Genomic DNA, 26,889 nt, shown 5'->3' with positions numbered 1-26,889 from the left:
AATCTGAGCAATATGTTCAATTGATATTGCGCAAGCAACCCTGGCATAGGAAGCAACTTAATAATCATTGCATCACCTAGTTTCGGAATATTGCAGATATCCTTTGCATCTTGGATCGCATCAGCAGCCATCGCGAAAGACATACCGCGACCGACGAACCGGGTCACCAACAGAAATTGTTTCACCTGTTTGATTTCGATAAGATAATCATCCTTCAACTTAAACAGCGACAGTGCATTGGACCGCGTTTGTCTTGCCATTTCGTCTTCATGCCAAAGCCTATCCCCGATAACCACGTTAACAGTCGAATTTCTGACGGCGAAAGTCATTGCCTCAGACCTGTTTTCAAGGAAATGGCAAATGGTTTCCGCGTGCTTCACTAAACATCGAAGTACTTGGATTTCTCTTCAGGTGACAGGTTTTGATACTCCTCCCATCTACTCTTATGATTCAGACGATGGTGCTGCGTATAATTGTCAGCTCTGAAAGGCAAGTCTTCAAATGAGCACGATGTTGACGATTTCCTGGCAGCACCTTCACGACCAAAGCATATACAGAACTGGTAGCAAACGGCGACGACCAGGGACGACTGCAGGTCACGAGCGGTGATCGAGAGACCGTATTGCAAGATATGTTTCGTCTGAAACGAAGTCTTCCGGGCACCAGCTTTACAAGGGCGCTTTGCTGCGGGCTCAGATATCTTGATGGATGCAAAGAAATACAGCAAATCAGCACGGAAATGACTACCCAGTATGGTGAAACTGCGTGACGGAGATAAGAATAATTTATTTATTTCTTTGAGAACGGAACATTTAAAAAAAACAAATACGGAATATACGGATTCTATATATAGATTGCCGTATTTAGAGAGGCCTGCACATGGCCTTGGTCAGCTTGAGGACAGGATCTAGGGTGTCTTCACAGATTCACTATCTTGCATCTTAAACTTTTCCAGAGTGTCCGACGCAAACTTGGTCTGCCGCATAGTAACCGCTCCTCTTGATACATCTTGTTCAATTTCAAATCCAAGAAAGTACTTGAGTTGGCCCATGTCTGTCATCTCGAATCTGCGGCTAAGCGCTGACTTCGTAGCTTGTTGCTTCTTGGCGCTGTTGCTAGCGAGAATCAACTGGACGTAAAGGACCACGAAGATCATATTTTGCTCGTCACATCTCATTTAGACGCAGTAATCTGACTCGAACTTCTTGAAGCTCAATTCAAGCATGAACTCGTCGATTGTCCTGTTCCACATGCGTGGAGACTGCTTCAACCCGTATAGCGCTTTTTTCAGTTTGTAGACAAAATCCGGGTGCTTTTTATTGCTGAATTCTTCGGTCTGTACTATGTAAATGTCTTCGTCAAGCTGTTCGTTTAAAAGGCTGTCTTCGAATCTATCTGGTGAATTGTGAGCTGGTATTTGGCTGCCAAGCTGAGCAAAATCCGAATCGACGTAAACGTGGCCGCAGATGCAAATGTTCCTTCATAGTCAATCCCATATTCTTATGAAATATCCTTGGCCACAAGCCGTGCCTTGTATCACTCGATTTCACCGTCTTTGTTTTCCTTGACGCAAAATATCCATCTGTTGCCGATTGCCTTGCGATCATTTGGCAGCGGCACGGGCGTCCAAGTCTTTACCGTGCGTAGTGATATATTTTTCGAACACGCGCTTCTTGCCACTTGCCTGTGTCGCTGGATTCCATAGCCGACTTGGACGTTGTCGGCATTTCTCCCACTGGATCCACATAATAAACAGCTTCATAGTCTTGCGCTACTGCAGACATCTCATCCAGCAATTTGTATCTACTTGGTCTCTTGGCCCTTGGTATGTCGGTTACCTTTTCAAGCGACTGGTTGCGCTGGTACCGCTTGCTGCCAGGCTTAGAATCCATATCCGGTATAGTGAGTCTGCTGATGCGGTATGCTTTTGAAGTGTTGATTCTTCACAAATTCTTCATATTCGTTACCAGTATCGTCGGGTTGCGTTGAGTCTTGATCTTCCACTTCTTCGTGTTCAATAACGACTTCTTTTGAGCTGTACTTGCATCTCCCACTGTCAAAAACGTCTTCCGTCAAATGCACATCGCGACTAACAAGTACGCGACCGCCTTCAATTTCTTCAAGCCGATACGCATACTCGTGATCCAAATAGCCCAAAAATCGACAGCAAACGGAGCGAGCGTCAAACTCAGACCGTTTCTCTTTCGGAACTTGGACAAATGCATGACAGTCAAAGACCCTCAAATTCATCAATACCGGTTTCTTTCCTGTTCGATCTTTGTATGGAGACATGCCGTTATTGACCGCGCGTGTCGGGCAACAATTTTGATGAAACATAGCAGTTGTGACAGCTTCACCCAATCCGACTTCGGCAGACTAGCGTGTTCAATCATGCAGCGAGCACAATACACAAGTGTACGATTCATACGCTCGGCCGCTCCGTTGAGTTGAGGCGTATACGGAGGAGTAAACTTCTGGACTATGCCGCGTTCGGCACAAAACTTAGTCATTTCTCCAGAAGTGTACTCGCCAGCATTGTCACACTGAAGTGTTTTCACGCGCTTGTTGGTCTTATTTTTGGCTAGCGCGACAAAGTTAGCAAACTTGACAAACTTATTCCTTAGAGAGTACACGACACAGTAGTGCGATTTCTCGTCAATAAATTTAGCGTAATAGCGTTTTTCACCAAGTGCTGGTGTCTGCATTGGACAAGTCAGATAATTTGAGCACTTGCTCGCCACGACTTGGTGAGGACTTCATAAAACTCACACGAGTCTACTTGCCAAGCGCGCATCCATCGCATTGCTCGCACTGACTTACTGATGTTGAGTTGATACCAGTGCCATAGTCCTTGGTGACAATGATAGATAAACCACCATGGCCAATACGACCTAGTCTCAGGTGCCAGAGGTACGACGTAGTGTCCCCATGGCGTGTTGACAGGCTTATCATGTTAACCTCGTCCACATGCATAGGATTCATGCCCAGCTTGAACAGTCCGTTGCCTTCACGAGCTCCAAGTTTCCAGCGAAGGCCTTTCGCTTCCGCAAAACATCTGTCCCGCTCAAACGTGACTGGACCAACATCCTTGGTAAAATGTCCAATGGATTACAAGTTGCCAGAAAGCTTTTGGGATATGCCATACAGATGTTCACATACTCTTTTTTTATTCTACGTTGTGTCGTCATCGACATCACAATATCGCCCGTTCCAATCACTTGCACCACGACATCGTCCGCGAGATGCACGTTGGCTGGCGCAATTTTCTTGTAGTTCTTCGTGTACTCTTTCGAGTACGTCATGTGCTGTGTCGCACACTTGACTTGACCGTACACGCAATTTCGCCAACCGAAAATAGTAATCGCCAGAATCGTCATCATTCTGTGCAACGTTTGCGCGCTGCGGCCGTTGGGCACTTAGCCATCCGATGCCCATGTTCACCGCATTACGGACAGGTGCTGTTATCCTTCATTGGCACTTGTCGTCCCTCGCGCCGTCCGCTTTCCGTCAATACGAACGCTTGACCTTGGTTGTGCGCGGCACCATCGGCGCCGCCGCCACCTAGCGCTTTGCGCTTCAAGTCTCCGTGTAGCAGCCAAGACGTCACAAGCTCCCACGACAACGAGTCGGCTCTTGAATACAATGCCGTAATGAGAAATGCATACGACTCGCTGAGACTGGTGAAACGCGTAAAAACCAGGTTGTCCTCACTGACCGGAGCTCCTGAGCTGCTCCGCCAACGTTTTGATCTTGTTGATGTGCTCCAGCATATCTTCTCCTTTTTCCATCTTGCCCGTAAATAAGCGCCGACGAAGAATGAGCTTATTCGCTAGGCTCAATTTCTCAAAGTGTCCTTCCAGCCGTGACCAGACATCATGCGCACCACTAGCAGAATAAACCAATGATAACCGAGAATCTTCCATCGCAAGGCAGATGATCGCCATCGCCATGCAAGACTTGCGCTTGTACGTGGATTGGTCCAACGACGTTACGCATTGCTCCAGCTCAACCTTTCCGCATACGACCTCCCAAAGGTCTCGCTGCTCAAGCCCATCTGCATCTTGAACTTCCAAGTGTGGAAGTTTGTACCATCAAGATTGTTGATACGGGCAATCGTGGCGCAGCCTTTATGACTAAGACGTGGTCGCCGTTGGAGGCACGGAAGACAGGGCTTGGGCACATAACCTGCATAAGGCCTACTCTACCCGATGAGGTCAACGTGACAAGATTATTGGGATGCCATGAGGACACCTCCGGCACCCGCGACTTGGTCACATAGGCCATGGCGGTTAAGATTCTATCGTTAAGAAGGGATATGGCACCGGGATCAAATTGGCGTCAGTAAAGCAGTGGGAGCTATGCGATCGCTGTACGCTGGGGAAGCAAACACGTGTAAGTCTCATAAAGTCTCTCATCAAACGGGCCCAACAAGTGCTTGAAGTCGTTCACGTAGTGACGTATGTGGGCAAATGCAGACTTCGACATCTAGCTAATTTGTAAATTTTATTAACGTTAATCTCATTTTTGTGCTGTGTAACTGTTGGAGTTCAAGTCCGAAGCGTTTAACAAGTTGGCAGATTATGTTGCGTTTGCCGAGAACAAGACTGGCACGTATTCGAAGCGACAATGGCGGTGAATATACTTCTGTTCCAATGACCGACTTTTGCGCAAAGCGTGCTAATGTACAAAAGTCCACGCCACCGTACACACCTTAGTTAAATGGTGTTGCTGAGCGAATGAATCGGACTTTGGTAGAATCGGCTCGATGCATGATGGGACATGCTGGTTTGTCAAAGATTTATTGGAGCGGATCTGTCGTCACTACCGCATTTCGCCGCAATTGATGTGCTTCTGCAAGGTGTGATTTCATGACCCACCAGCACCAGGCAAGAAGTCCATGACATTTAGTGTTTTTGACCTCTGATCATTTCGTGGCGCGTAGCGTTCAAGGCCTGTCATGTTTAGGATGAGATCGTATGTCAGTTCCAAATTTATAACGAGACAACATTTCTAGCTATCAAAGCTTACATTTTGCTTGATGGTCCAACAGAACCTTTGACACTTTCTATTAAAGACTTCGACGCACGGGCACTTTATTTAAATTTGGCATTTTAACCGCTTCGGCGTATTTTATATTGTGAACGTGATTGTACGACGTTCCCGATTCTATCGTGAGCTCATACAGCCAATGAGGTTGTTATGACAATTAAAAAGCTAAGGCTAGCCCCACCTGTCTGATGCAGATTCGCTTATTGGCGGCTAGTTCCCGTTGATCTTGAATTCACAAAGTAAGATGAAGCTCCGGTAGCCCGCCCTATGATAGCTGGGATAACAATGTCTCCGCGAGCGGCTGTCGAACAATCCTGCGCAGTAACCCAATCGTGCATAATTCTCGCCCGGAAGAATGAGGCACGCAAGAAGCAGATGTTTTTGGAGAACAAGAAATAAATATCTGCGTGTACTACGGAGCTGCTCGACCACCAGGACATCGCTGCTCTTTCTCATCAGCAAGTTTACGGTCTATCTCTTCATCACACTTGAAGCTCTTCCACTCCAGCACCCTTACCTGTACTCGCGGTACACAATTTGTATTCCTTATTTCATACGGTAACATTCAAGATAAAGGGTGTGCAGTATAGATCTCGGTACGTGCTACATTCGTTTGCAGACGCTGTGTGTAGATCGTGATTGCTACCAAAGCATGCCTTTATTGATTCAATTAGATTTTCGCAACTGCTATAGAAATTCTGCAAGTCCCCCCTTAGATGAGTTACCAAGAACAGCTAGCTAGATGGTATAAGCAACCCCAAATTATGTTGCATTTTGTCTTTTCAATGAGAGACTCCCTTTTCTACCGCTGTATTGCACATAAGTGCTCATTCTGCGCGCACCAATCTAGCTTGAAACCAAAATGTGACGCGCTATTGCTTCATCTAAGGCATTGCTGACGGCTAAAATTTTCGTCCCTGCCTCAAAAAGCCTAAAGGTCTATCATGAGCGACATCACGATGAAAGCCGATGTATCACCCGCCAACGACTGGTTGAAACCTTACTGGAGATGTCTTTGCAGCGCAATTTTGAATCTGTTGAGCTTGTCTAGGCTTTTGGTACTACTTGAAGCTCTCGTTCCGCCAGGTGTGCTGTTGCTTTGCGACCAGGTATAAATATGAGTTTATGACGCGTGACTAGCTGTTCTAAAGACAGGTTGTTGAAAAGCTCGCGTTCAACGACCTAGGGTTAATCAACGCCAACAACGTTTGTACGCCCCTTCCAAAAGCAAAATCATAGGCCTTTCATTAGAATTCAGTGTGCATGATTTTGTAAGCGATGTTGATCAAGGACTGAGTCCGTTTGAATTGAACGAAACGCATTATTTTAAAAATGTATGGAATTAGGATTTATTATTCTATCCACGTGTAGCACGGGGTCATCGCTTCAAGTCCGATACTGTCCAGCGCATATGTTTTGGAGGTCTTGTCTCTCGAAACATGCGATCGTATAGCGAGCGGTTCTCGTCTCCAATGTTTTCATTTTAAGTTTCTGGTTCCTCCCATCGGCTGAATTCTAATAATTTTAATGATGCTTCTACTGAGGCCAAGCATCGTCCGAATCTTCAAAATTGACAATTTCTTACTACTCGCTTTGATATTAACAACGTGCTGTTTGACGAGTACATGCTTTTCTTAGAACATCGACGATGTAATTCGCGGTTTTTAATTTAACTTGATAATTATTGTCGTCTCTCTTGTTTAACGATGAATCTTTATCAACCTGTATACACAAAGCAAGATGAGCCACAAGCTACAGCGTCGCGCAAAATTGGGACTCGTATGGCAGTTTTTATTGCCAAAAATATTCTTTTGTGGGCCTCCTTGCACATCCAGTATCGCGGGAGACACACAACAAACATGACTGTGATATCTGCAACGTAACCCACTTACGAGACCCTGATGGTTGCAGCATCAATAGTTACAACAAAATATGACGCACTTTAAGCTCCGATACAAATCGTAGGCGGCTTGTTTGGAGTCACTCTTTCATATGAAAGGCGATCGAATGCCTGATTTTTCTTTCAAATCCAAAATGAAAACACTCATAAACATTCAACCAAACTAAGTCCGTCAACTTTGTCATTAGCAGCCCCACGCTTCAATGCTTCTGTCTGGTTGATGAGAGAATCAAGAACCTAATCTGAGCTGATGACATTATAAATTATAATCTCTGTCAAAGCGGTAGAAACCTTTAGAATCGTTTTTCGCTTCAGCTGCTTCAATCGGTGAAGTTAGAACACCAAATTGCGTTGTTGCAGTCGTAATTTCGTTTGTGAGTATTGCACATGTGGGAGTGATCGTAGAAAAATTATTTCACCCATCGTTTCTACACCTACTTAGTCTGGATGTACAACGCCCGAAAATAACATATACACAATTCATTACCGCTTGCCCGCCTGTAGAATTTACCCTCACCCTTGCTTGAACGCCGCTCTTATCAGTTTCAGACGTATCAGCACTTACCGACAGGTGACACAATCATTATCTACCATACCACACTAAGTATAACGGCTATTGCAATCACATTACACTTTTTTTCTTGAAAATTGACTAGCACCTGAAAATTGACTAGCACCAAAGGATCTAATTATGCATGGGATTTGGTTCCCTCAGACTTTGGAATCTCACAAATCTGTGCTTTTCACAAGTCTTAATATGTCTTTTTACCCCTAGCCATACTTCTCACTTCATCAAAATTCTGCGGCCACAAAAATATTGTAGGAAAAAGTCTTCTCGCCGAAGTATCCTATAATTACGTAATAATATACTCGTATTTTGGCGAATGAATTATGACGTGGCTATTACACAAGTATATTTTGGCATCGGGCCCATCGTCTACTGTTGTAGCATCATAAAATAAAAATATTCTCTTATTATGTTGATGAGATGTAGCATTCTAACTCCTCAATCTCGCGTAAACTATGCGTCCCTTTTCAACGTTGGGGCCTCGTCCCCGGGTCATCTTCTTGCTATATCATCACATTAGTTTTGACTTATATTACGTAAGAGTTTTGGATCAGGAATGTTATGAACTAGTATATATTCCGGACAAATCGACTTCATTCGCACTTAATCATCTTACAGGATAACATATGCAAAGACTGAAATAACTTATTTATTTGCCAATAGAATGCACCCCCCACCTTGTGATGGAGGAGCAGCAGCAAGCAGGTTCAAACACTCACGCGTGAACGCTCCCTTCCATCAAAATAAAACAATAGTGCTTTTTCTTAGCCGCTTGTTTGTGATCAAAGCGACTTTCATGGCAAACTCCAACCCATGACCTAGAAGCGAAGGATCTGACCTTTTTTCTTCCTTTCAAAAATTTGGTCTTGGCAGCTTGGGAATGCATCGCTCAGACATGGGTATTTTTCACCTGAAGTCACCTTCACAAAAAATTGGATTTAGATGTTATGATCTCGTTCGTCACTTGGTTTGGCCTACTATATCAGCGTAGCAGCTGTTTGGCTCTACAAGACATTTTCTTAGCGATCCTTGAGCATTAACAGATCAATAAATTAGTTCTTATCTAATGTGAATTTTGCCTTGAAGTTGGTAGGGTGAAACTCAGAGCAAGGTTTTCGTTATGCCGGTTAGCGAATATTCACCCATGACCTTTTCCACTGAGGTATATGTGTTGGTATTATACCTCCGAGCGTACAATATAAAGATAAATTATCGTGGCGATGGCTCACACCGGAAAGTGTATAACGTCAGCGTCTGACGTTCCTATCAGACGTTCGTAGATACCGTCACAGAGAAGCTTTTAGAACAATCCAAAGCGATATCCATGATGATAGCGAAGAGTAACGACTAGAGACCAAATGTATTCGCTTTGTAGCATACGTTTTTTACGCATTACACATCCAACTAGTTAACAGCCACAAGACGCTAAGATCGTGGAGTGAATGACGCTGGCGATAAATGACAACAGAGGCATTCGCACTTTGTGAGCCATGGGACAGATCACTCAGTCGTAAATGCAATTCTACAGAATTGAGATCGACACAATCGCGCTTCGTGTTCTGCTGGAGCAGTAAGTGAAAAGTTTAGCCTGCTACGAACAATTTTCAGCCATGAGATATGCTGCGCAAATTACACAACGTATGGCGCCGAAGCACTGACTGCACGAGGGCAGCAGTTGACCACTCAGCCAACATGGCGAAATCGGTAACCGCAGAGACGAGCTTGGCTTGATGCAAAAGCAGAAGGTAGAGCGCGAAAGCAAAATTATATCAAATCATGTGAACGGGGTCAGACGTATCAAGCCGGGGGTGAGATATCTCGAATAAACAAGGGGCTATCGGGTCTTTGATTTGAGGCCGTACGCTAGGAGTGAGGAACAGAAGTGTAATCGACGCGAAACAGACGCTTAATGATTTGTAAGTGCTTAACATACAGGGATGAAAGCAGCCGTTACCATCGTTTATTGCGTACAAGTGACGCTGTCGCCTGTCGGATGAACAGCAAACTTAGTTAGTTTTGTGGGCAAGTATCCTGATCTAGAACAAGTGCGCAAGCTGGATTAATGATAGTTTGAAAGGAGATGTAAGTAAGCACGGTGGCTGTGAGCCTTATGCAATGCATTCATCATGGCTTTATTGTGACAAGTTTGAAATGTTCTAAAATTGTAATTTAAGCAACTGCAAAGTACTATGTATCAATCAGGATCTATCTGATTTCTGCGCCGTAAAGTGTTTTCGAAACTATCTTCTGCACGATTGTCAACCATCCTCATGAATTTGTACCGTCCGTTGGCGAGAAAAAATATTGTTCACCTACTTCAGCTCGTAAAAAAGCGCATAAAAGTCTTCGGTCTTTATTTGCCCCCAAGAGAGAATAGTTAAACCGGCAGTCCAAGAGTTTTAAGCTAGGGGGTTTGGGCTCCGATAGAGGTTAACACTCACTTAAAAGCTCTTATAAGCTACGATAAAATGATAGTTGAGAACTTCTCAATCAGATAGTGATGTAGAATCGTCGACTTTTTAGAGCTCCCTAGTGCGAAACCAATTTTAATCAGCTTTGAGTCCCACAAAAGTGCAAGTTAACCTCTTTCAAAACAAAGCGATTGAGATAGGCATAGCCTCGACCCTTCTCCGACTAAGCAACCTTGCGCTGCGCTGGCAATCGGCAAGATGCGCGTGAGTATGGCACCATCATGCGAATTTTTTGCATCCGCTTCAGTTGAATCATGTGTTGTTCATGAGGGACAGACATCGCTAGTCTTCGGGCCTCATTACGCAGCTTACGGCATTATCCTGTATGCTTATCTACCCTTTAATAAATGTGCAGCGGTGTGCTGTATGTCTTTGCTTAGATGAACCTAGACTAAGGTCACCAACCTTACGCTCTTTACAAGAATCAGTACGAGTTTGGCGGATCTGAATCCGCTACCTCCAAGAGTACTGAAAACCTTTCCAAGGTATAGAGGCTCTTCCGTTCATTCTTGGGTTTCCATCATCAACATAGTGATACCAAACCAATATTGTTAGACCTAATTAATATAGTAAAACCTAATTAATATATATTACTACTGGCAATCCTGCCAGTTAGTGGCTTCACGGCAAAGCCACACCATTTTGTGATTACACCAACTTGAGTGATTCACCCCTATACACGGTCACACCATCTTGTATGATCCGCCCTTTTGTACAAGGGTACGTGCAACCCGGTTACAGAATCAAGTTAAAGAATTTTGCTTGATCAGCTGACAATTTTCGGGAACCATAACATTATTTGACGTATTTATTGCTGGTGCGTCTCACACTGAGGCCTTCGCGTTCACCCAACATCTTTTTAAAGGCCAAGAAATCAACACGAAACAAAAGTCAGGTGGAAATCTTGTGTTGGGTGTGCACGACGTGATGTCACCACCACGGATGTACATCAGACAGGCTAGACATGGTATGAGCGACACCTTAGCTGTCGAGCAGTGTCTTGTATCCAAAGATGTTACATGTGAGGATGTTCAGCTTTTATGCCCTTTATATGCCCTTCCTTCTAGACTGTGGGGTACACAGATTTACACACCCACGCGAAGTAGTTCGATGGAACATTGCAGGAACGTCGAGTATCACGAAGACACCAGACGCCTACGAGAAAATTTGCTCCTCGTTATTGTCGAGCAAATATGTATAAGCGAGTTAGACTCTTGTCGCATGCGTTGGCCCCTTTACCTACTCCAAACATTCTGACAGTGCCTTACACTCATGTATCTTTGAATCTCCAAACGATGCAATCACCAATACCTTTCGAGAGTTGTTTAAGCAAAATGGCTAACCTTGCTGCTGTCAGCGGCACCATTACAGTTGCCTAGCAGCATTTAATAAAAGAGAAATTGGCAAATGTCCATCGCATTGTGCTGCAACATCTCATAAAAATCAAGATAGTTTTTTCAGATAAATCTCAAAAATGATATTTTATTGAGTGCTGCAGCACCGCTGTAATCGATTTGAAGTCCCTGATCCTTTTGCTGCTCTTGCATGCACTTTCGTCCATGATCATAGAGCTGAACTGCACCTGCGCTGACCAATTGCGTCTGTCATACTCTCCATAGATCATAAGGCGCCGTAACAACCAGATGTAGTTATCTCTTGTGAATATCATTCAACTTAGAATTGAGCAAGTCTACCTTTACGCTTGGCAAAGTACTGCTCTCTATCCAACAAGTTAAATCACATCGTACTTGTAACTGTGGTATCACATGACGTACTGTTCGCAAACAAAAACCTTTTTTCTTTTCGTTTTCACGCAATTTAGCTACAAGGCCAGCATACAATAATAAAGATGTCGAAACCATTTTCATGGCTCCAAGTGCTGCTGCCAATGCCACGAACATAATCGCTTGTGATGATACTTACCTTTTGCAAAGTAGTGTTTACAGACAAGTAAAAATGACAAAGCTCAAATCTGCTCCTATTTGGCCAGAGATAGCAGACATTGCAATGTTTTTTTCGAAAAGAGTGGGTATACTTCTTCTTGGACCAATTGAGACATCACAACCGATGTAATAATATAATCTCCTGCGAAGTGTGGCGAAGTAAGGATCTATTTTTTAACTTAATATTAGCAGACTTCATCTTTTCTAGACTCTTGACACAGTTGATGAAGAAGACACACTCTTTACATAATATGTCACAGAAACATAATTAACGGATTTTCCCGATTAGAGTACCGGACTCAAGCTAAAAAGATCCGGATATTTTTCAGAAAAATATTTTAGTGACAATGTGAAAATAGCGATTTTGGCTCTCGAAGTACGTCACAAATTCAAAATAAATATTCTTCACAATTCTAGAGAAGATACCTCCGACACGGGTTCGCTACCGCGTGTTTGGATCCATGATGGATCGTAGGCGTAGTGTGTGGGATTTTATTCCTCGGTCATCTGAAGTCATTATAGCGGGGTTGTGGATATTGTATTCTTGAGGGCTCTATTCGGGTAATCGGGAAAATCCGTTAATATGTTTTGATCCCGAAATCTTTCTAATACATATATGAGTTATATAATCAGTTTATATTTCGTCTTACCAAACAATAAGTGATACCGGTACACTAAATCCAGCGGTACATAAAAGACCCGTGTAAATCATCTTGTGATCATTACGAAAATGGAGGAGGTGGACAAGCTGTTAGACGCCATTTGTTCGCGTGCAATTGAAGTCCAGCAAGCCCAAGATCCAGAAAACAAGCTTCGTCTATTGCTGGCTCCTTTGCGGAATCTTTTCTTCCAAAAACAGAATGAGATGAAGGCATCCAGCTCATGCACTTCCAACAACTCAAGTGATTCCAACCCTTTAAGTTATATCACTGGAGCCGCCGCTAAGTTTCACAAGATGATACTTCGCTCACCACAAACACAGGAAAATGTTAATGGAAAGAAAAGTATCACTCCACCAACGTACTTTAATGACACCGCCACTAGGCTGCACGCATTGGTCGTAGGTAACAAGACACTGCCAGCCAATGTATTACGTGGTCAACAGGATCAGAGTGAGGCAGCTACGCGGATTCAAGCTTTAGTTAGAGGCAAAACAGAGCGTATGATGCTAACTCGACAACATAGTCTAATGGTTCAGGGCACGAAAGTGCTCAAAAAGTACGTGCTCAAGACAGACAGATTCCCTAATTGTCATGAATTAGACACACCAAATGGGGACATTATACCCAATTTTCGACGATTAGAACATACCCCTGTGTACGGATCAGCACAACCCTCCTTGGTAAGAACGATCAATGGGAATATTGTGGATACAATCGTAATATTGGAGTTTGTAGGAAGGGATTCAACTGATTTTAAATCGAGTTGCGGCAGATGGATTTACAAAAGTAGTCTGGATCAATCTACGTGAGGTGGGAAAGTGTTAGAGAGTGGTTGCTTGTGGAATTACTTGTACTGATCTTAATGAATTGAACTACAGGAAGCAGTGATTTATGTAAATGGACGACCATTTACGGCTCGACGCAGTGCCAAGTTAAATGAAAATGATCTGGTCCCTGGAATAACGGGACATAAGATTCAAGTGCTCGAATTATCAATGAAAAGTAGCTTGCAGGAAGAATTGAAGATGGCTGACAACTACTTTCAGTATTGGAATGAAGTCGCTTTCAATGAAAATGAGCTTCTTCATGAAACTGCTCGGCCTGAACATGTTCTGACATTACCAGAGATATATAAAAGTGCTGATGTGATAAAGTATAATGATGCGATACAAAGTGTAAAGTATTTTCGGATCCCGATCGAGAGAGAAAATGCACCGGAACACGAAGATGTTGAAACACTCATGAATCTGATGGAAAGTATAATTAATGATGGAGCAACGGCTGTTGTGTTTAATTGCCAAATGGGAAAGCGTCGTACGACTACGGCAATGGTACTTGGAAAGCTCATTTACGATCAAAGGACATTGAAGCTTACAACTTCTCTGCATTCTTTAAAAGATTGTGAAGATCAGAACGAAGCCGGAAATTTTGCTGTTATTCGAGAGGTGCAAAAGCATCTCATTCATGGACAAGAAGCAAAGCGATGGGTGGACACTACCATCGATGAATGTGCCACTGTTTGCAATCTTCGTAATATGATCCGTGAATATCGTGACTTATCAAATGCTGAAGCAAAACCAGCAAAACGTTCATACTATCTACGTCACGCCATGAGTTTTTTGGAGCGCTACTTCTACTTGATTGTTTTTGGAGCTTACATGATTGAGAATTATCAAAATTTTCGTGTAAAAGAATCTGCTCCAGACATTCAAGAGGCAAAAGCGCACGTATCATTTTCCAAATGGCTCCAACAACATCCAGATTTGTTTCGATTACTAGATGATTTGGGTGGCGTGCGGTACAAGTCGGACAAAGTATTGACGAATTGTGTTTTAAAAATGGATCACTTTTTTGGAATCGCACGAATCCCATTTGAATTGACGACAAATGTCCCGAACTATCGACGCATTGCAAGCGAACCAATTTTTGGCACAGCGCAGTGTCTGGAGCAAGGCATTATCGATGTGATTGACCACTTACGCGGTGAGTTTGATCGCGCAATTTGGATCAACTTGCGAGAAGAAGCCGTTATTTACGTTACTGGACGTCCATTTTGTGTGCGTCACCAGGATAATCTGATGGTGAATGTAGAATATCCAGGTATTGAAGTGGATGAAATCACAGCAATTGAACAACAAGTCAAACGGGAGGTTCAAAATAAAGTACGTCAAGATAATGGTTTGTTCATGTATTGGTATGAACCTCGCGAGATGGTGAATGAAGAGATAATTGAGCATATTCAACCAGAGAATGATATTAAGACATTAGATGAAATTTATCGTGATGCTATGCAAACAACAGACTTTGATTTACGATATGCTCGAATTCCAGTGTCGGATGAAACTGCTCCCGAAGAAAAAGATCTCGATGATATGGTGCGTCTAGTGTTGCCGTCCTTTATGAATGAATTGGGACTCTCTTTGTCTTCGAATGTTGAAAAGTCAAGTCAACAGAAGCTGAAAACTGCAGTTATTTTCAATTGTCAAATGGGTCGAGGTCGCACGTCAACTGCGCTCGTTTGTGTCTTTATGCTTCGTGTGGCTCTCGAAGACTGCGTTTTATCAAGTAAATCGAGTCTGTTGACTGCAATTCTTGAATCTCAAGCTATGGATCATCGACGTCAATCAACTGCAGTGACAACAGATTTTGTTGTCATTCGTAAATTGCTTAAGATTCTGGAAAATGGAGTAGAGAGCAAAGCAGTGGTTGATTATGCTATTGATCAGTGTCAACATATGCAGAATCTTCGCGATTGTATTAGCCAATGTCGCGATCTTGCGATGGATCGTGATTTTCCAAGCTCTAAGCGTGATCTTTTCATGTTACGAGCTGTAAATTACTTGGAACGCTACTTTTATCTCGTCTGCTTTGCGTCATATTTGTTAGAAGAGCATCGTCATTACTTTCAACGCACTTTATTTGTCACATGGATGAAAGAACGTTATGGTAGTGCATTATATGAATTACTCGATAATCTTTGCTTTGAAGAAGAGATTGGAGCAGAAACTCATGTATCATCAATGCGCTGGCGATGGCGTCGAAAGCGTAAACTCATTTCACGACTCGAATAAATTACAAGATAGAAATTGAATTCGTAGATTTTATTATTTTATAATAAATACACATTTTGATATTTTAGAAATACGATGCTATCAGATGGTGTACTTTTGGCTATATCAGTCGGGGGCTTGGCCTCGACTGTGCTGTTGATTCTCTTTCTTACTGGTTTCTTTGCTGGGACTAAAGTACGCACATTCACACGAAAGTTATGTGTTTCAATGCTGTTACATTTGAAAATTGTTGATGTGTACTAGAAAGTTGTCCATGAGGATCAAGCGGAAGGAATTCGTCGAGAAAGAGGCGGTTTGGCGGCTTTACGCAAGCGAAAGGACCGTAAAAAGCGCAATATCGAAAGAGAAGAGGATGTTGCACCTATTGTTCCCGTCCCTCCACCTCAAAATGACGATGTGGACGCTGGAGGAGACACTGCAGAAGAACTCGTGGAACCGTATGTGACTTTGGCAACGAGCTCTTTGCCTCTAAAATTTAATTTTTTATAATTGTTAAAACAGACGTGCAATGACTAAAAAAGAACTTCAAAAGGAATTAAAGCGTCGGGAACGTGAAGAACTTCGCCAGGTTTGTCATTTATTGTTCTATTGAAATTATGTGATCAGTTTTTGGTGATTATATTTTTTTGATTGGCAGTTTGACCAGCAACAGCGTGAATCACGTCAACGCATTGCAGAAGAAAAAGAAGCAGCGTATCAAAAGAAACGAGAAGAAGAAAATAAACGTGAAGCAGCTTTTGAAGAACAAGAGCGAAAGTTAAAGGAAGAAAAGGAGAAAAAGGAAAAAGAAGAGTTTGATCAGTGGAAACAAATGTTTACAATTGAAGAAAAGGGCTCAAAACTTGCAGAAGACAGTGAAGAGAATCAAACTCTATTGCAAGAATTTATTGATTACGTCAAATCTCACAAAGTGGTTTTGCTTGAGGATCTCGCGGCAAAATTCAACTTGACTACTCAAGAAGCAATTGATCGTATTGAGACTTTACAGACTGTAAATCGTCTTACGGGAATTGTAGACGATCGTGGCAAGTTTATCTATATCACTGAAAAAGAAATGGATACAGTTGTCAAGTTTATTGAGCGACGAGGACGATTAGGATTTGCTGAATTAGCGAAAGAATGCAATAAGATTATTCGATTGGACGGGGAAGTCAAACAAGAGACTTCAAACTCGTTGGATTGGCTGAATGAAGATGTTGCTTTTGCTTAATATATTCATTGTGAAAGTTAAATTCGCTTGGATGGTTTTTAAATTTTACACATCAAAATACCATTGAGCAGTTTTGCGACGAAAGTTTGTGGGTGGGATGTGAGTAGCAAAGTCCTTGACGCGTTCTTTGTGCTGCTTTTCAGCAAGTTCCATGCGTTTAAGTTCAAGATACTCACGTTGTTTTGCTTCTTCATCTGCCACTCGCTTTTCATTTTGCTGTCGTAACAGATCAGATTGTGTTCGTTTGAGAATTTCACGACGCTCTTCTTGTTCCCGAAGCTCTTTTTGCAAAGCTTCTTCAGCATCGCGTTGAATTTGACTCAAATATGCAGCATCTTGTGCTTTTGCTTGAGCTATTAATGTCCGTTTCTTATCAATTTGAGCTGAACGAGATCTTAAAACTTGTTGCAGTAATTCTTGACGAGCTGCTTCTTCTGCTTCATGTTCAGCATCTCGCTTGGCCCATACTTCATCTTCCATATCTTTTCGAATTTTATCCAAATGAGACAAATCTTTCGCTTCAATCTCCATTTGTCGTTTTAACATTTGTTGATACTCAAGTTGCTCCTGTCGGAATTGATGCTGCAATTCTCGTTCTTGACGTTGCGTCTCAGCTTCTTGTGCAAGAACTTGCTCGAGTAATCGCTGGTCATACAAACGCTCTCGCTCACTTGCTAATCGTGTTGCTTCAACACGTTCTTGATTAAATGTTTTAACATCTAAAGCTCGCTACAAAATAAAAGTATACAGTAATTAAAAACCCATTGTCATATCAATCACGTCATCATTGATCAAACCTTGACTTCTCTCTCTCGATTACGCTGCTTGAGCTCTTCTTCCACTTGTTGTAAACGTTCCCATTCACTGCGTTGCTCCTTTTCTTCCTTTTGTTTCCGCTCTTTAAGCTCAGAACGTTTTTTCTGGACAAGATCTACTTGTAGATCAAGAATGTGCTTCATCTCTTCATTGCGCTTGATTGCCAATTCAACATCCTGACGTTCACGCTCTTCTTTCTTCAGACGATCTTCTTCCCACAATTGTGCCATTTTCAGCTCCAAAGCATGCTAGTCCATGATTATACTAAATCAGTATACTACAGTCAGCAGTACAAGTAAACCAACCTCTTGTTGCGCAAACTGTGTCATTTCTTTAAGTTGCTTGTCTCGATCGTTAAGAACAAGTTGCTGGATCTTATGCGAGTCTTCAACACGAATATCATCGCAAGATTCTCTAATAGTATGATATGAAAATGATATAATAAGTTTCGTTACCATTGAGAAAGAGAAAAACACTCACCGATACAATTGCATCCTTTTCTCGTCAACAATTGCTTGTCGTTCTTTTTCCCGTCGTTCTTTTAGTGCCATCGCGCGTTCGATCATTCTAATATTTTGATCGTCATATACTGTCAATAGTCATATACTTTTTTAATAGCCACAACTTAGCTTATATACTTTTGTTTTCGATCTTCTGGTGTCTCAACATTTGCGAGACAATCATTCTTCCATGTTTCCATTTCAGAATTATACAGCTCAGCAAGTCTAAATACAACAATTTCTAATGTAAATAACACATTTACTAGCATGGATGATGCACGTACCGAAGCCGTCGTGAATGTAATTGCGACTCATACTGATTTTTAAGCTGCACAATCGTTCGTTGAACTTGTTTTTTCTCACCTCTATCGCACAGCGAATCTTCCCACTCGGCTCGAGTGTTAAGCCTCGATATGCCCTTAACAGATGTTGTATAACTGGCCAAGTGATCTTCTCGCTGTCGTCGTTTAAGAATTAACGACTCACCGACACCACGACGACCAGAACCGCTCCGAGCGTTTTGATGGAGAGCCACCATGTTATAGTAAGAGAAGGTGGGAGAGCAAACGAAGGGTCATCATCAGGATTAAGCTATATTGAGTTTTTTTCTAAGAAGACGAAAGATTACGTCATCTTTAGCTATCAAGTACCGGTAATATTCAAGAACGAACAGTATTCTGAACTTGTCATTGTCGAATTTTCTATCATTCACCATGACAACTTTAAATTTAAGCTACAAGGGTGAGCTGTATGCACTGATGTTATCGAACGGATTATCTTCTACAATTGCTGATCTTCAAGCGGAAATTGAGCGTGTGGCGGGTGTGCAACAAGACGCACAACGATTGTTTCAAAATCGTCGACGTATTGACTGCAGTGATGTCTCGAGACGTCTTTATGAAGTTTGTGACAATATGACGCCTTTGCTTTTGATGGCTGGTGCTTCAACAGCACAAATTGAAAACATGAAGGCAACGCAAAGTGCCGTACAACGGGAGATGACGATTCGGTGTGTTTCTTCCACATATCGAGACGGAATCTAGTGCTTGATTGCTGACGATCTGGTTATGACAGGGAGAATCGACGCGTTGTAAATATTTGGAAGCGAAATGAAGATATTCAGGCACGCGACGCAGTGTCCACGAGCTACCGTTTTCATGCTATTGAACCCTTGGAGAATTTTGCGGATAAAGAGAAAGCTCATGAGATTTTGGAAAAGTTGGCGACTGATCGAGGAATTCTAGCAGTCATGGCTAAGCACAAGTACGTGCAAATTAGACAAAGGAGAGAATGTTTGTTTCTTAAAGTAATATGCTTGTTGAATTATTTTAGATGGAGCGTTGGGGTCCTGGCAGAAATGCCACCGGATGGAAAAGTTGGCGTGGATCCCGTGTGCATACTAGGACTTAATCAGAACAAGGGACAAAAGATCTTGCTTCGACTGCGTACAGACGATTTGCTTGGCTTTCGCAAATATTTAAGGTGCGTAAGAGTTATAGTTATTTGATTAATGTCAGAGTATTAATTCGCTTGAATCAGTATCAAGAAAGTGCTTTTCCACGAGCTTTCCCACAATGTAGGAAACCGAAGTGTTTACATTTTCATTGTATCAATTTATTCATTACGTTCAATGTAACAACAGGTTCATTCGGAACACGATAACAAGTTTTACCAACTCATGCGCCAAGTTGAAAGGGAGTGCAGTGAGTTAGACTGGACGCAGTCTGGTGGATCTGTAGTCGGAGGTTCTCCCGCGATCGTAGAAGATGATGGCACGACTTTAAAAAATTCAACTGGATACCGACTAGGTGGTGGGTCAGCCCAAACAAGTCGATTGCTGACCGACGTACCACCTGTACCGAGTTCTCAAGAACGAGATGTACATATGACAAAGCAGAAAACGCCGTCTGAAGAGCAAAGTTCTGTTTACGAGCGACAGATTGGTTCAGCGAAAGAAGATCTAGAGATGGAAGACACGGAAGCAGAGCATAAAGAAGTTTGGTCGAAACAAGCTAACTCGTCTGATGAAGTGTTAACGACCACTGTACGAAACAAGAGATTTCATATCGATTGAGGCGGTTTTGATATTGACTAGTGTGATATTGTGAATAGCCTGGTTTACACGTGATGGCTGATGAAGCAGTCGCAACACTGGCCATGAGTACGTTAGATTTATTGCAGCACGACATTCTGCGACTAACTTTTTGTCTCAAAATATGCAGGTGATCGCGAAAAATGCATCTACAAAGCAGTTCGTCATTTGAAGATCCACTACAGCGTTGAGGCTATTGAAAAAGCGGCCACCTTGCTCTATAAGATTGTTTCCAACATTATTTCACACCCTAATGATGCCAAATTTCGGTCTATTCGAAAGACAAATCGACTCTTTGAAGGGCAAGTTGCAAGATTCCCTGAGTGTTTGGACTTCTTACGTGCTCTCGGCTTTGAGGATCAATTCGACAAGTTTGTGCTCATTCGCGAAGATCCAGCACTTCTCTGGATTGGCCGCTCGACGCTTGAAGTGCTTTTGCCCACAGCAGCGTAATGAGAAGTTTACCATGGACAATAGACTTGTAACTTCTACTTCCTACTTTCGTAATAAAATAACCACGTTGTAATGATTTAGTTTTCTCGGAGGTTGATGTTTATTTGGTTACAATCTAGAGACACAAAAATGAAGGATATACGTCTTAAAGTACAGCACTGTTTCAATAATCTATCAGCTTATTACATTCGATTTTTAGGATCAGAGTGACATGATTGCATCTACTTCACGGTAAATAAATTACTTAAGTTGAATATTATTCAAGTGACACTTGAAAGGTGTCAATTATCTGCATCTCCAAAGTATTCCATTTATACAATGCCAATGATCAGCATCTATTGATTCTCCCAAGTGCAAACAAGAGTAAGCGAAGTATGCAGTCGATATGTGGTAAACGTCACTACCCGCATGAACTTCGTGACTGTGGATGCAGCCTCACAACCATATTGAGCTTAGTTTGCAGTGTTAATGGCTTGAACTTTGGTTCAGGTGATCGTAGTACGATTCTAAGGAACGTCTGTTTTGTAGCGACTAGTCCATTTGTACTGAGCACTTACTAATCTTTGTTCCGTATCCAACGCAATCTGCTTGTAACTACTCAGTAAACGCTTTAATCGCCAAAGAAAATAAAATGATTTCATTTAGACAAGAACTAGCTACCTAACAAACGAGTAGGTGTGATTAAGCTAACACACTGCGTTGTGCTTTGGGCTGAATTCGTAGTGTCGATGTCTATAGAAAGCAATAGTCCCTCTTCGCTGCTACTGCGACACTCTCGCTTTTTGAGTTCTTCTAGCTGCCGCTTTGTGTATACGACGAGAAAAGTGATGGCCAGCACAGTAAGCGAAAGGCCCGTGGCAGCTACGACCATTCGACTTGTAGTAACCTTGGCCTCACCCATAAGAATCGCAGCAATATCAGTCGCTTGTTCACCAATATATGCCCATAATATGGCGTGAGGAGTAGTTCCTATCGCCGACGAAACGGCAAACCGAGTTATCGACACGTGGGTAATTGCTAGACTGTAAATTTTCACAAGATTTGGGATACTGGATAACTGGTAAAGCAGTACAGGTTTCCAACTCGGACTACTAAGCACCTCGGCGAAAGCTCGAAAGGTTGGAAACTTATGGCGAAAGTAATCGCCAATTAATTGCTTGCCCATCGAACGTCCCAATAGAAACGCGAGTGTAGATCCACCAGTCTTGCCCACTATGATAATCATAACAGCAAGAGGGACACCAAACAAAGAGCCAGCAATCATTTCGAACACCGTGGCAGGTAGGCAGAGTGGAACGGCCACCCAAAAGACCAGAATAGAGCACAGAGCGCCTAAAACAGGATGTAGTCTCACCCACGCACTTGTAATCTCCATGTACTCTCGTATAGGCAACGTGGACAGATATGACATGATTAGAATGAATAGCGCGACAAAAGCACCAAAACGCAGCCACAACAGCCGCATATTGCGCTTCGAATCATCGAGAGTAATCATATGCGGTGAGTATACTGCGCTGTAACTAGCTATCATCTGAGGCATGTAAAGGAGTAGATCAATCACAATACATCGAGACAACAGGAGCTTCTTATATAATCTATTCTTATAATGTGCTACTGTAATATAAATCTTAAGTATTAACAAATTCGTAACGCCCAACGAAGTTAATTTTGCAATTCACTTAATGGCGATTATGCATTTTAAATTATACTCAAGCATAAATTAAGAAGTAATTTTAGTTCTGTTATGATTCTGTATGGAATTGGGTTCTCATCTCTGTATTCATCAACAACGAATCAGGATCTCGACAAAGCATGCCAGCAAGCACAATGTTTACCAGTTCTTTGCGTCCTATCATGCTGATGATTACGCACGGACTCAAATCTCTGAAGCATAATTGATCGAAGCAGACTGATGGTTATATTGGCGTTTGAAATATATAAAAAATTCTCAAAGAGCAAGAATTGTATATTTAAATAATGGATTTTTCAAGGCTGTAGATCAACGTAATAGCGAAAGCATTCTTGTATCTCTTCTCATCATACATCTGAGAATAAACTGCCCTTTTTAATCTACTTTACTACCCGTCATATCTGTCGAGGGATCCAAAGAAAATTTTCATACGAATCTATGGAATATTGGTGATGTACAGTGTCTCTTGAAAATATTATTACTTGTTTCTTGCACTAAGGTACATAAAATCTCTTCAATTGCTATTTTCGACTGAGTTGCAGGGACTCAACTTTCATCATATCTTGTCCATGTACTCTCAATCTTTCAATCTACTACAAATATCTAACGCAGATGTTGGATACAACAAGGCGACGTCTCAAAGTAGCAGCATGGACATTGGTATTGTGCTGTGCAATCATCATGTTCCTGATTTTCGTGCCTATGAAGCTCTACATCACGAGCAGTACAAGCTGGATCGAAGCCAACCCTATGGTAGGAGCCATGATACTTCCGCTTCTCTTAGCTGCCAGTATTCCACTCTGTATACCGTCACCAGGTATCGAAATTCTGGCTGGATCCATGTTTGGTATCGTTCTCGGTGCGTTGCTTTGTGTCATTGGCAAGACCATTGGTCAGTTATTCGCATTTTTAGCGGCTAGTTTCTTCGGAAAGAACCGTATCAGCATCTACATGAAGACGAACTTTCCCACTTTTGCGGCCTTGACAGTGGTGTTGCAAAACTCAAATTGGAAAGTACTACTGTTGATTCAAGTTGCAAATGTACCGCATCTCGTCAAGTGTTTTGGATTAGCCATCACTGATATCTCAACGTACAAGTTCGCTGTATCTTCAGCTCTAGGTGGCCTCCCGTACGCTATTTTATGGACGTATATTGGGTACCATAGCAAGAATCTGATCGCTCACGATGAAGCTGTAACGTTAAGTAATACATCGTTCCAGGATCGGATATTAATTGGTGCTGGAGGCACCATTTTAACGATACTAGGTATGTGGTGGCTTATGGTTTACACAAAAAAGCAATTGCGCATAGAGCTATTGCAAGTGAAGCATCTGCACTCCACCGGCATAAATAGCACAGATAAGTGCATTACCATTGTTTCCTCGTAGAACGACAGATTGGCATTGTTCTAATGATACTCAAGCATATATGTACACAACAGTAGCGTTATAAATTTAAAGTGAATGTAGCTTATTCCTTGCAGAAAAACTATATATATTGCTAAATAGTACTAGAAATTTATGATTTTCACACATAAACATGTACCGGTATCGTGTCTGTGTTGATGTCAGAGTAATGAAATAAGTACGAAAGTCAACATTCCATACCAGAAGCCAAGACGCGACAAGCAAGAGACGTTTGACGGCGATGGACTTCGACGCAACGATCGAGCGGCTAAATGCACTCAAGTTACACGAACGAAGTTCTACTCCTAGCGAAAATCAGCATTCAGATCATGCGGTGCAGCTACAGTGCGAGGTGCGACGACTTCAGGAGGAGAATGAACGTCGAGTCTTGGACCAGGAACGGCAGTTGCAGCGCTGGCAACAAGAAATGCGATCGATGCAGACTCGACTTGAAGCCGCAGAACATCAAAATCACCTGCTGAAGGCTGCGCTTGGTGAAGTGGATACATACAGGCATCAGACTGAGACCCAACAACTCGTGATTGAGGATCTTCAGACACAAGTTAAGCAGCTACGCATTACCAACTACCGATTACAATATGTGGTACAACAGAGCGAACTACGAGGAGGTCATGGATCTTTCTTACCACCACCACCACCCGATATATTCTGAGGTGGACGGTTGATGTACATTGTTTAAATTGACTAAAGCGGAAGACAAAGTGATGTCGTGCAACTGCCAGCTTCATTAACGCAATTCCATCACTGTTGACTGGACTTTCTGCAAAGTATATGCTTGGTATCATCATTTTAGAATGCAAAGGCTGTGCGCGGTAATTTTCACTTGTACGTTTCAGCAAAAGGAGACGAAACATGTGCTCGTTTGAGGCGATCTATAAGGCTGTAGAAAAATGTACGTGGAGTACCCTGTGATTAAAGAGACTTTTTGTTCTGGTACGTACGTCTTCTGTGCAGTTTTTTGTGCGGTGAACATGGCTGCTGCCATGTAGAATTCCTCGATAAACTTTTCCATCTGATTGTCACAACACCGTCAGCTGTTTGGTCGCTGAACAAGTGTTACGAATGTCCACCCGACCGTGTTTTCTAAGATTGTAACCTTAGTCAAAGAACAAATCAATAGAGTTTGAAAGTCGATAAGCTCAACAGTAAATACCTCTTCTTCTAGCGCTTGAAGCTTATTCACCTCAACCTCAGTACAGTAGTCGTTCATGTCGACTCTGAGTCAGTCATCAAATGCAATTCTATTCATTTCGATTCATATCAAAAATATCAATGCTAATATACTTGATTTTCATGACATCGTGCTTTTGATTCAACGCCAAGTGCTTTGATGCACCAGGTTTTCGCTCGTTTGGCAGCCACGTCCGTTGACTCTCACGGTCATCGGAACGTAATAGCACGCTTGGTCTACAAAAAAGTTAATTTACTGACTAAGTCTGAATATAAAGCATTGCATGTACATGTAGCTCTGTACGGCTGAAGGTTTTGTCACTGGCACCTCGCGAGGTCGTCGCTTCATTTTAAGATTTGCAAAGCTTAAATGTCCGGAGTAAGTTGCCCTTACATTATTACACTGATTTTTACTATTCAGTTATTTGAAATTTTCGGACAGAGCTACTCATGGCTCAAGTAAATCGCGCATCTTCCATGTTGCTTAATGTCTTACAACGTCCATGCGTCCGCATCTCACTGCAATCACGTTGCTCTAGCAGCCGCATAGTTCAATCTATGCATTTCACAAGCTCTACGTACGTGTTTCTTTTACTCTTAAACGATCTGCAATTGCCACTTAATGACTTTGACAACAGAACACTAACGGAGCAGAAGACCAGAAAGAGCGAGCAAGAAGAGCTGACAAACAGTGAGTTATGGGATAATGTATTGTCTAATCATCCAGAACATGCTGAAAAGCAAGGCGGCGATCTTCTTTATGAATATCCGCGCAAGGTGCAGTGCATCAAGCGAAAATATTAATATGGAAGTGGGATCAGAAGTCTAATGCTGTTATGAAGAGCTACTTTGGCTACATGTCTGCTGGATCATTAGCTCATGTACGTATTTCTTCAACTCAAGTTGCTATCAATGTTGATTCTCACCAGAAGGCTAAGTAGATCACATTTTGGTCATGGCTTAAGGGCTATGAGCAGAGTCTTGTTGAGAGTACGTGGTGGTTCTGAGCCATACATTGAAGAAAACTAATCAAAAGTGCGTTTGACTGCAGTGCACCCAATACTAGGCGAGCCGACGTTCTTTTCGTTCGTTACAGATGACTTAGGCTCGTCCTTGGGATTTGGCATGAGCATAATCCTGGCTGGTCTTATTGGTTTCCATGCAAGAGTAGGAAATTATATATGAAATAGGAGCTTAATTGATTGAAGATTTATATGTGGTGATTTGTTGTACATTAGCGAACAGTGGCGCGTATATCGATTGTAGCAGGGGGTGATAAGCTGCGCTTCACGACGCACAAGTTTTTTGGGGTCTGAGCTTCATCTTCGTTGTAGTGCTTGTGTACCAAACTTTCTCACATCTCTTTCCACTTACTTTAGAACCTCGGAGCGCCTATTGATGTACCCATCTCTTACGTGTCAGCTCACCCCAATACAAAGAACAACATTATTTTAAAGCTTTCCAACACCCGTGGATTCTTTCTTGTGGACACAAAGGGAAAATTCTACAACCGCGAGAAACTTGAGCGAATGATTACATTTCGCACAAATTTCGTACGGTTTATCACACGTTGTTTGCTGTTTGCTCGAATTGTTTATAACTTGAATGGCATGTTTACAGAAGGAGCACGAGAAGATGATGGAAAAAGAAACCACAGTTGAGGTGCGCACGGACTTGCCTCGTGTGGATCTCAAAGCTGAAGCTGCACAAGCTAAAGCCAAGCGAAAAGCGCCAACAAAATTGCAGCCAAAGTTTCGTCATGGCAATTTGTTAGGTAAGAAACATTCATCGAAGAAGAACGGGAAGAATAGAAAAAGTTGAACTGGTGAATCAATGCAAGTCAAACTTCAGCTTCAATCCGTGTCT

General features: G+C 42.4%; 13 protein-coding genes across 13 annotated transcripts; 8 read left to right on the top strand and 5 right to left on the bottom strand.

Annotated features, from left to right (window-relative positions):
- Positions 1-1,881: 1,881 nt before the first annotated feature.
- PHALS_09853 (gag-pol polyprotein) lies at positions 1,882-3,380 on the bottom strand (the record flags this gene model as incomplete). Its single annotated transcript, XM_024725182.1, has 4 exons — positions 1,882-2,366; positions 2,429-2,699; positions 2,821-3,074; positions 3,146-3,380. 4 exons carry the CDS (start codon positions 3,378-3,380, stop codon positions 1,882-1,884), a joined length of 1,245 nt encoding a protein of 414 aa, XP_024575984.1.
- Positions 3,381-5,993: 2,613 nt separating this feature from the next.
- PHALS_09852 (uncharacterized protein) lies at positions 5,994-6,288 on the top strand (the record flags this gene model as incomplete). The annotated part of the gene is made up of 2 exons (XM_024725180.1): positions 5,994-6,158; positions 6,205-6,288. The coding sequence occupies 2 exons, from the start codon at positions 5,994-5,996 to the stop codon at positions 6,286-6,288; spliced, it is 249 nt and encodes an 82-aa protein (XP_024575983.1).
- A 2,124-nt stretch (positions 6,289-8,412) lies between these two features.
- PHALS_09851 (uncharacterized protein) lies at positions 8,413-8,775 on the top strand (the record flags this gene model as incomplete). Its single annotated transcript, XM_024725179.1, has 2 exons — positions 8,413-8,484; positions 8,611-8,775. The coding sequence occupies 2 exons, from the start codon at positions 8,413-8,415 to the stop codon at positions 8,773-8,775; spliced, it is 237 nt and encodes a 78-aa protein (XP_024575982.1).
- Positions 8,776-11,662: 2,887 nt separating this feature from the next.
- PHALS_09850 (RxLR-like protein) lies at positions 11,663-11,889 on the bottom strand (the record flags this gene model as incomplete). Its single annotated transcript, XM_024725178.1, has 2 exons — positions 11,663-11,701; positions 11,764-11,889. The coding sequence occupies 2 exons, from the start codon at positions 11,887-11,889 to the stop codon at positions 11,663-11,665; spliced, it is 165 nt and encodes a 54-aa protein (XP_024575981.1).
- A 772-nt stretch (positions 11,890-12,661) lies between these two features.
- On the top strand, positions 12,662-15,664 carry PHALS_09849 (IQ motif, EF-hand binding site; the record flags this gene model as incomplete). Its single annotated transcript, XM_024725177.1, has 3 exons — positions 12,662-13,273; positions 13,329-13,403; positions 13,472-15,664. 3 exons carry the CDS (start codon positions 12,662-12,664, stop codon positions 15,662-15,664), a joined length of 2,880 nt encoding a protein of 959 aa, XP_024575980.1.
- Positions 15,665-15,739: 75 nt separating this feature from the next.
- On the top strand, positions 15,740-16,874 carry PHALS_09848 (Uncharacterized conserved protein; the record flags this gene model as incomplete). The annotated part of the gene is made up of 4 exons (XM_024725176.1): positions 15,740-15,838; positions 15,908-16,101; positions 16,166-16,232; positions 16,302-16,874. 4 exons carry the CDS (start codon positions 15,740-15,742, stop codon positions 16,872-16,874), a joined length of 933 nt encoding a protein of 310 aa, XP_024575979.1.
- A 45-nt stretch (positions 16,875-16,919) lies between these two features.
- On the bottom strand, positions 16,920-18,728 carry PHALS_09847 (uncharacterized protein; the record flags this gene model as incomplete). Its single annotated transcript, XM_024725175.1, has 6 exons — positions 16,920-17,603; positions 17,672-17,938; positions 17,996-18,104; positions 18,171-18,257; positions 18,329-18,415; positions 18,475-18,728. 6 exons carry the CDS (start codon positions 18,726-18,728, stop codon positions 16,920-16,922), a joined length of 1,488 nt encoding a protein of 495 aa, XP_024575978.1.
- A 175-nt stretch (positions 18,729-18,903) lies between these two features.
- Positions 18,904-20,735, top strand: PHALS_09846 (Protein involved in sister chromatid separation and/or segregation; the record flags this gene model as incomplete). The annotated part of the gene is made up of 7 exons (XM_024725174.1): positions 18,904-19,199; positions 19,265-19,453; positions 19,523-19,672; positions 19,730-19,766; positions 19,833-20,234; positions 20,303-20,351; positions 20,413-20,735. The coding sequence occupies 7 exons, from the start codon at positions 18,904-18,906 to the stop codon at positions 20,733-20,735; spliced, it is 1,446 nt and encodes a 481-aa protein (XP_024575977.1).
- A 652-nt stretch (positions 20,736-21,387) lies between these two features.
- On the bottom strand, positions 21,388-22,230 carry PHALS_09845 (Predicted membrane protein; the record flags this gene model as incomplete). Its single annotated transcript, XM_024725173.1, has 1 exon — positions 21,388-22,230. One exon carries the CDS (start codon positions 22,228-22,230, stop codon positions 21,388-21,390), a length of 843 nt encoding a protein of 280 aa, XP_024575976.1.
- A 764-nt stretch (positions 22,231-22,994) lies between these two features.
- Positions 22,995-23,814, top strand: PHALS_09844 (Predicted membrane protein; the record flags this gene model as incomplete). The annotated part of the gene is made up of 2 exons (XM_024725172.1): positions 22,995-23,178; positions 23,243-23,814. The coding sequence occupies 2 exons, from the start codon at positions 22,995-22,997 to the stop codon at positions 23,812-23,814; spliced, it is 756 nt and encodes a 251-aa protein (XP_024575975.1).
- Positions 23,815-24,073: 259 nt separating this feature from the next.
- PHALS_09843 (uncharacterized protein) lies at positions 24,074-24,505 on the top strand (the record flags this gene model as incomplete). The annotated part of the gene is made up of 1 exon (XM_024725171.1): positions 24,074-24,505. One exon carries the CDS (start codon positions 24,074-24,076, stop codon positions 24,503-24,505), a length of 432 nt encoding a protein of 143 aa, XP_024575974.1.
- A 167-nt stretch (positions 24,506-24,672) lies between these two features.
- PHALS_09842 (uncharacterized protein) lies at positions 24,673-25,372 on the bottom strand (the record flags this gene model as incomplete). Its single annotated transcript, XM_024725169.1, has 6 exons — positions 24,673-24,733; positions 24,795-24,865; positions 24,929-24,949; positions 25,007-25,070; positions 25,138-25,260; positions 25,314-25,372. 6 exons carry the CDS (start codon positions 25,370-25,372, stop codon positions 24,673-24,675), a joined length of 399 nt encoding a protein of 132 aa, XP_024575973.1.
- Positions 25,373-25,581: 209 nt separating this feature from the next.
- PHALS_09841 (Transmembrane protein 223) lies at positions 25,582-26,844 on the top strand (the record flags this gene model as incomplete). Its single annotated transcript, XM_024725168.1, has 8 exons — positions 25,582-25,601; positions 25,662-25,800; positions 25,866-25,904; positions 25,965-26,013; positions 26,075-26,190; positions 26,262-26,333; positions 26,403-26,576; positions 26,644-26,844. 8 exons carry the CDS (start codon positions 25,582-25,584, stop codon positions 26,842-26,844), a joined length of 810 nt encoding a protein of 269 aa, XP_024575972.1.
- Between the last annotated feature and the right edge of the window lie 45 nt (positions 26,845-26,889).

The sequence above is a fragment of the Plasmopara halstedii genome (assembly GCF_900000015.1).
Source record: "Plasmopara halstedii genome assembly, contig: Scaffold_430, whole genome shotgun sequence".
NCBI lineage: Eukaryota > Oomycota > Peronosporomycetes > Peronosporales > Peronosporaceae > Plasmopara > Plasmopara halstedii.
Note: the sequence above shows the minus strand (reverse complement) of the source record. Positions and strands in the feature narration are given on the sequence as shown.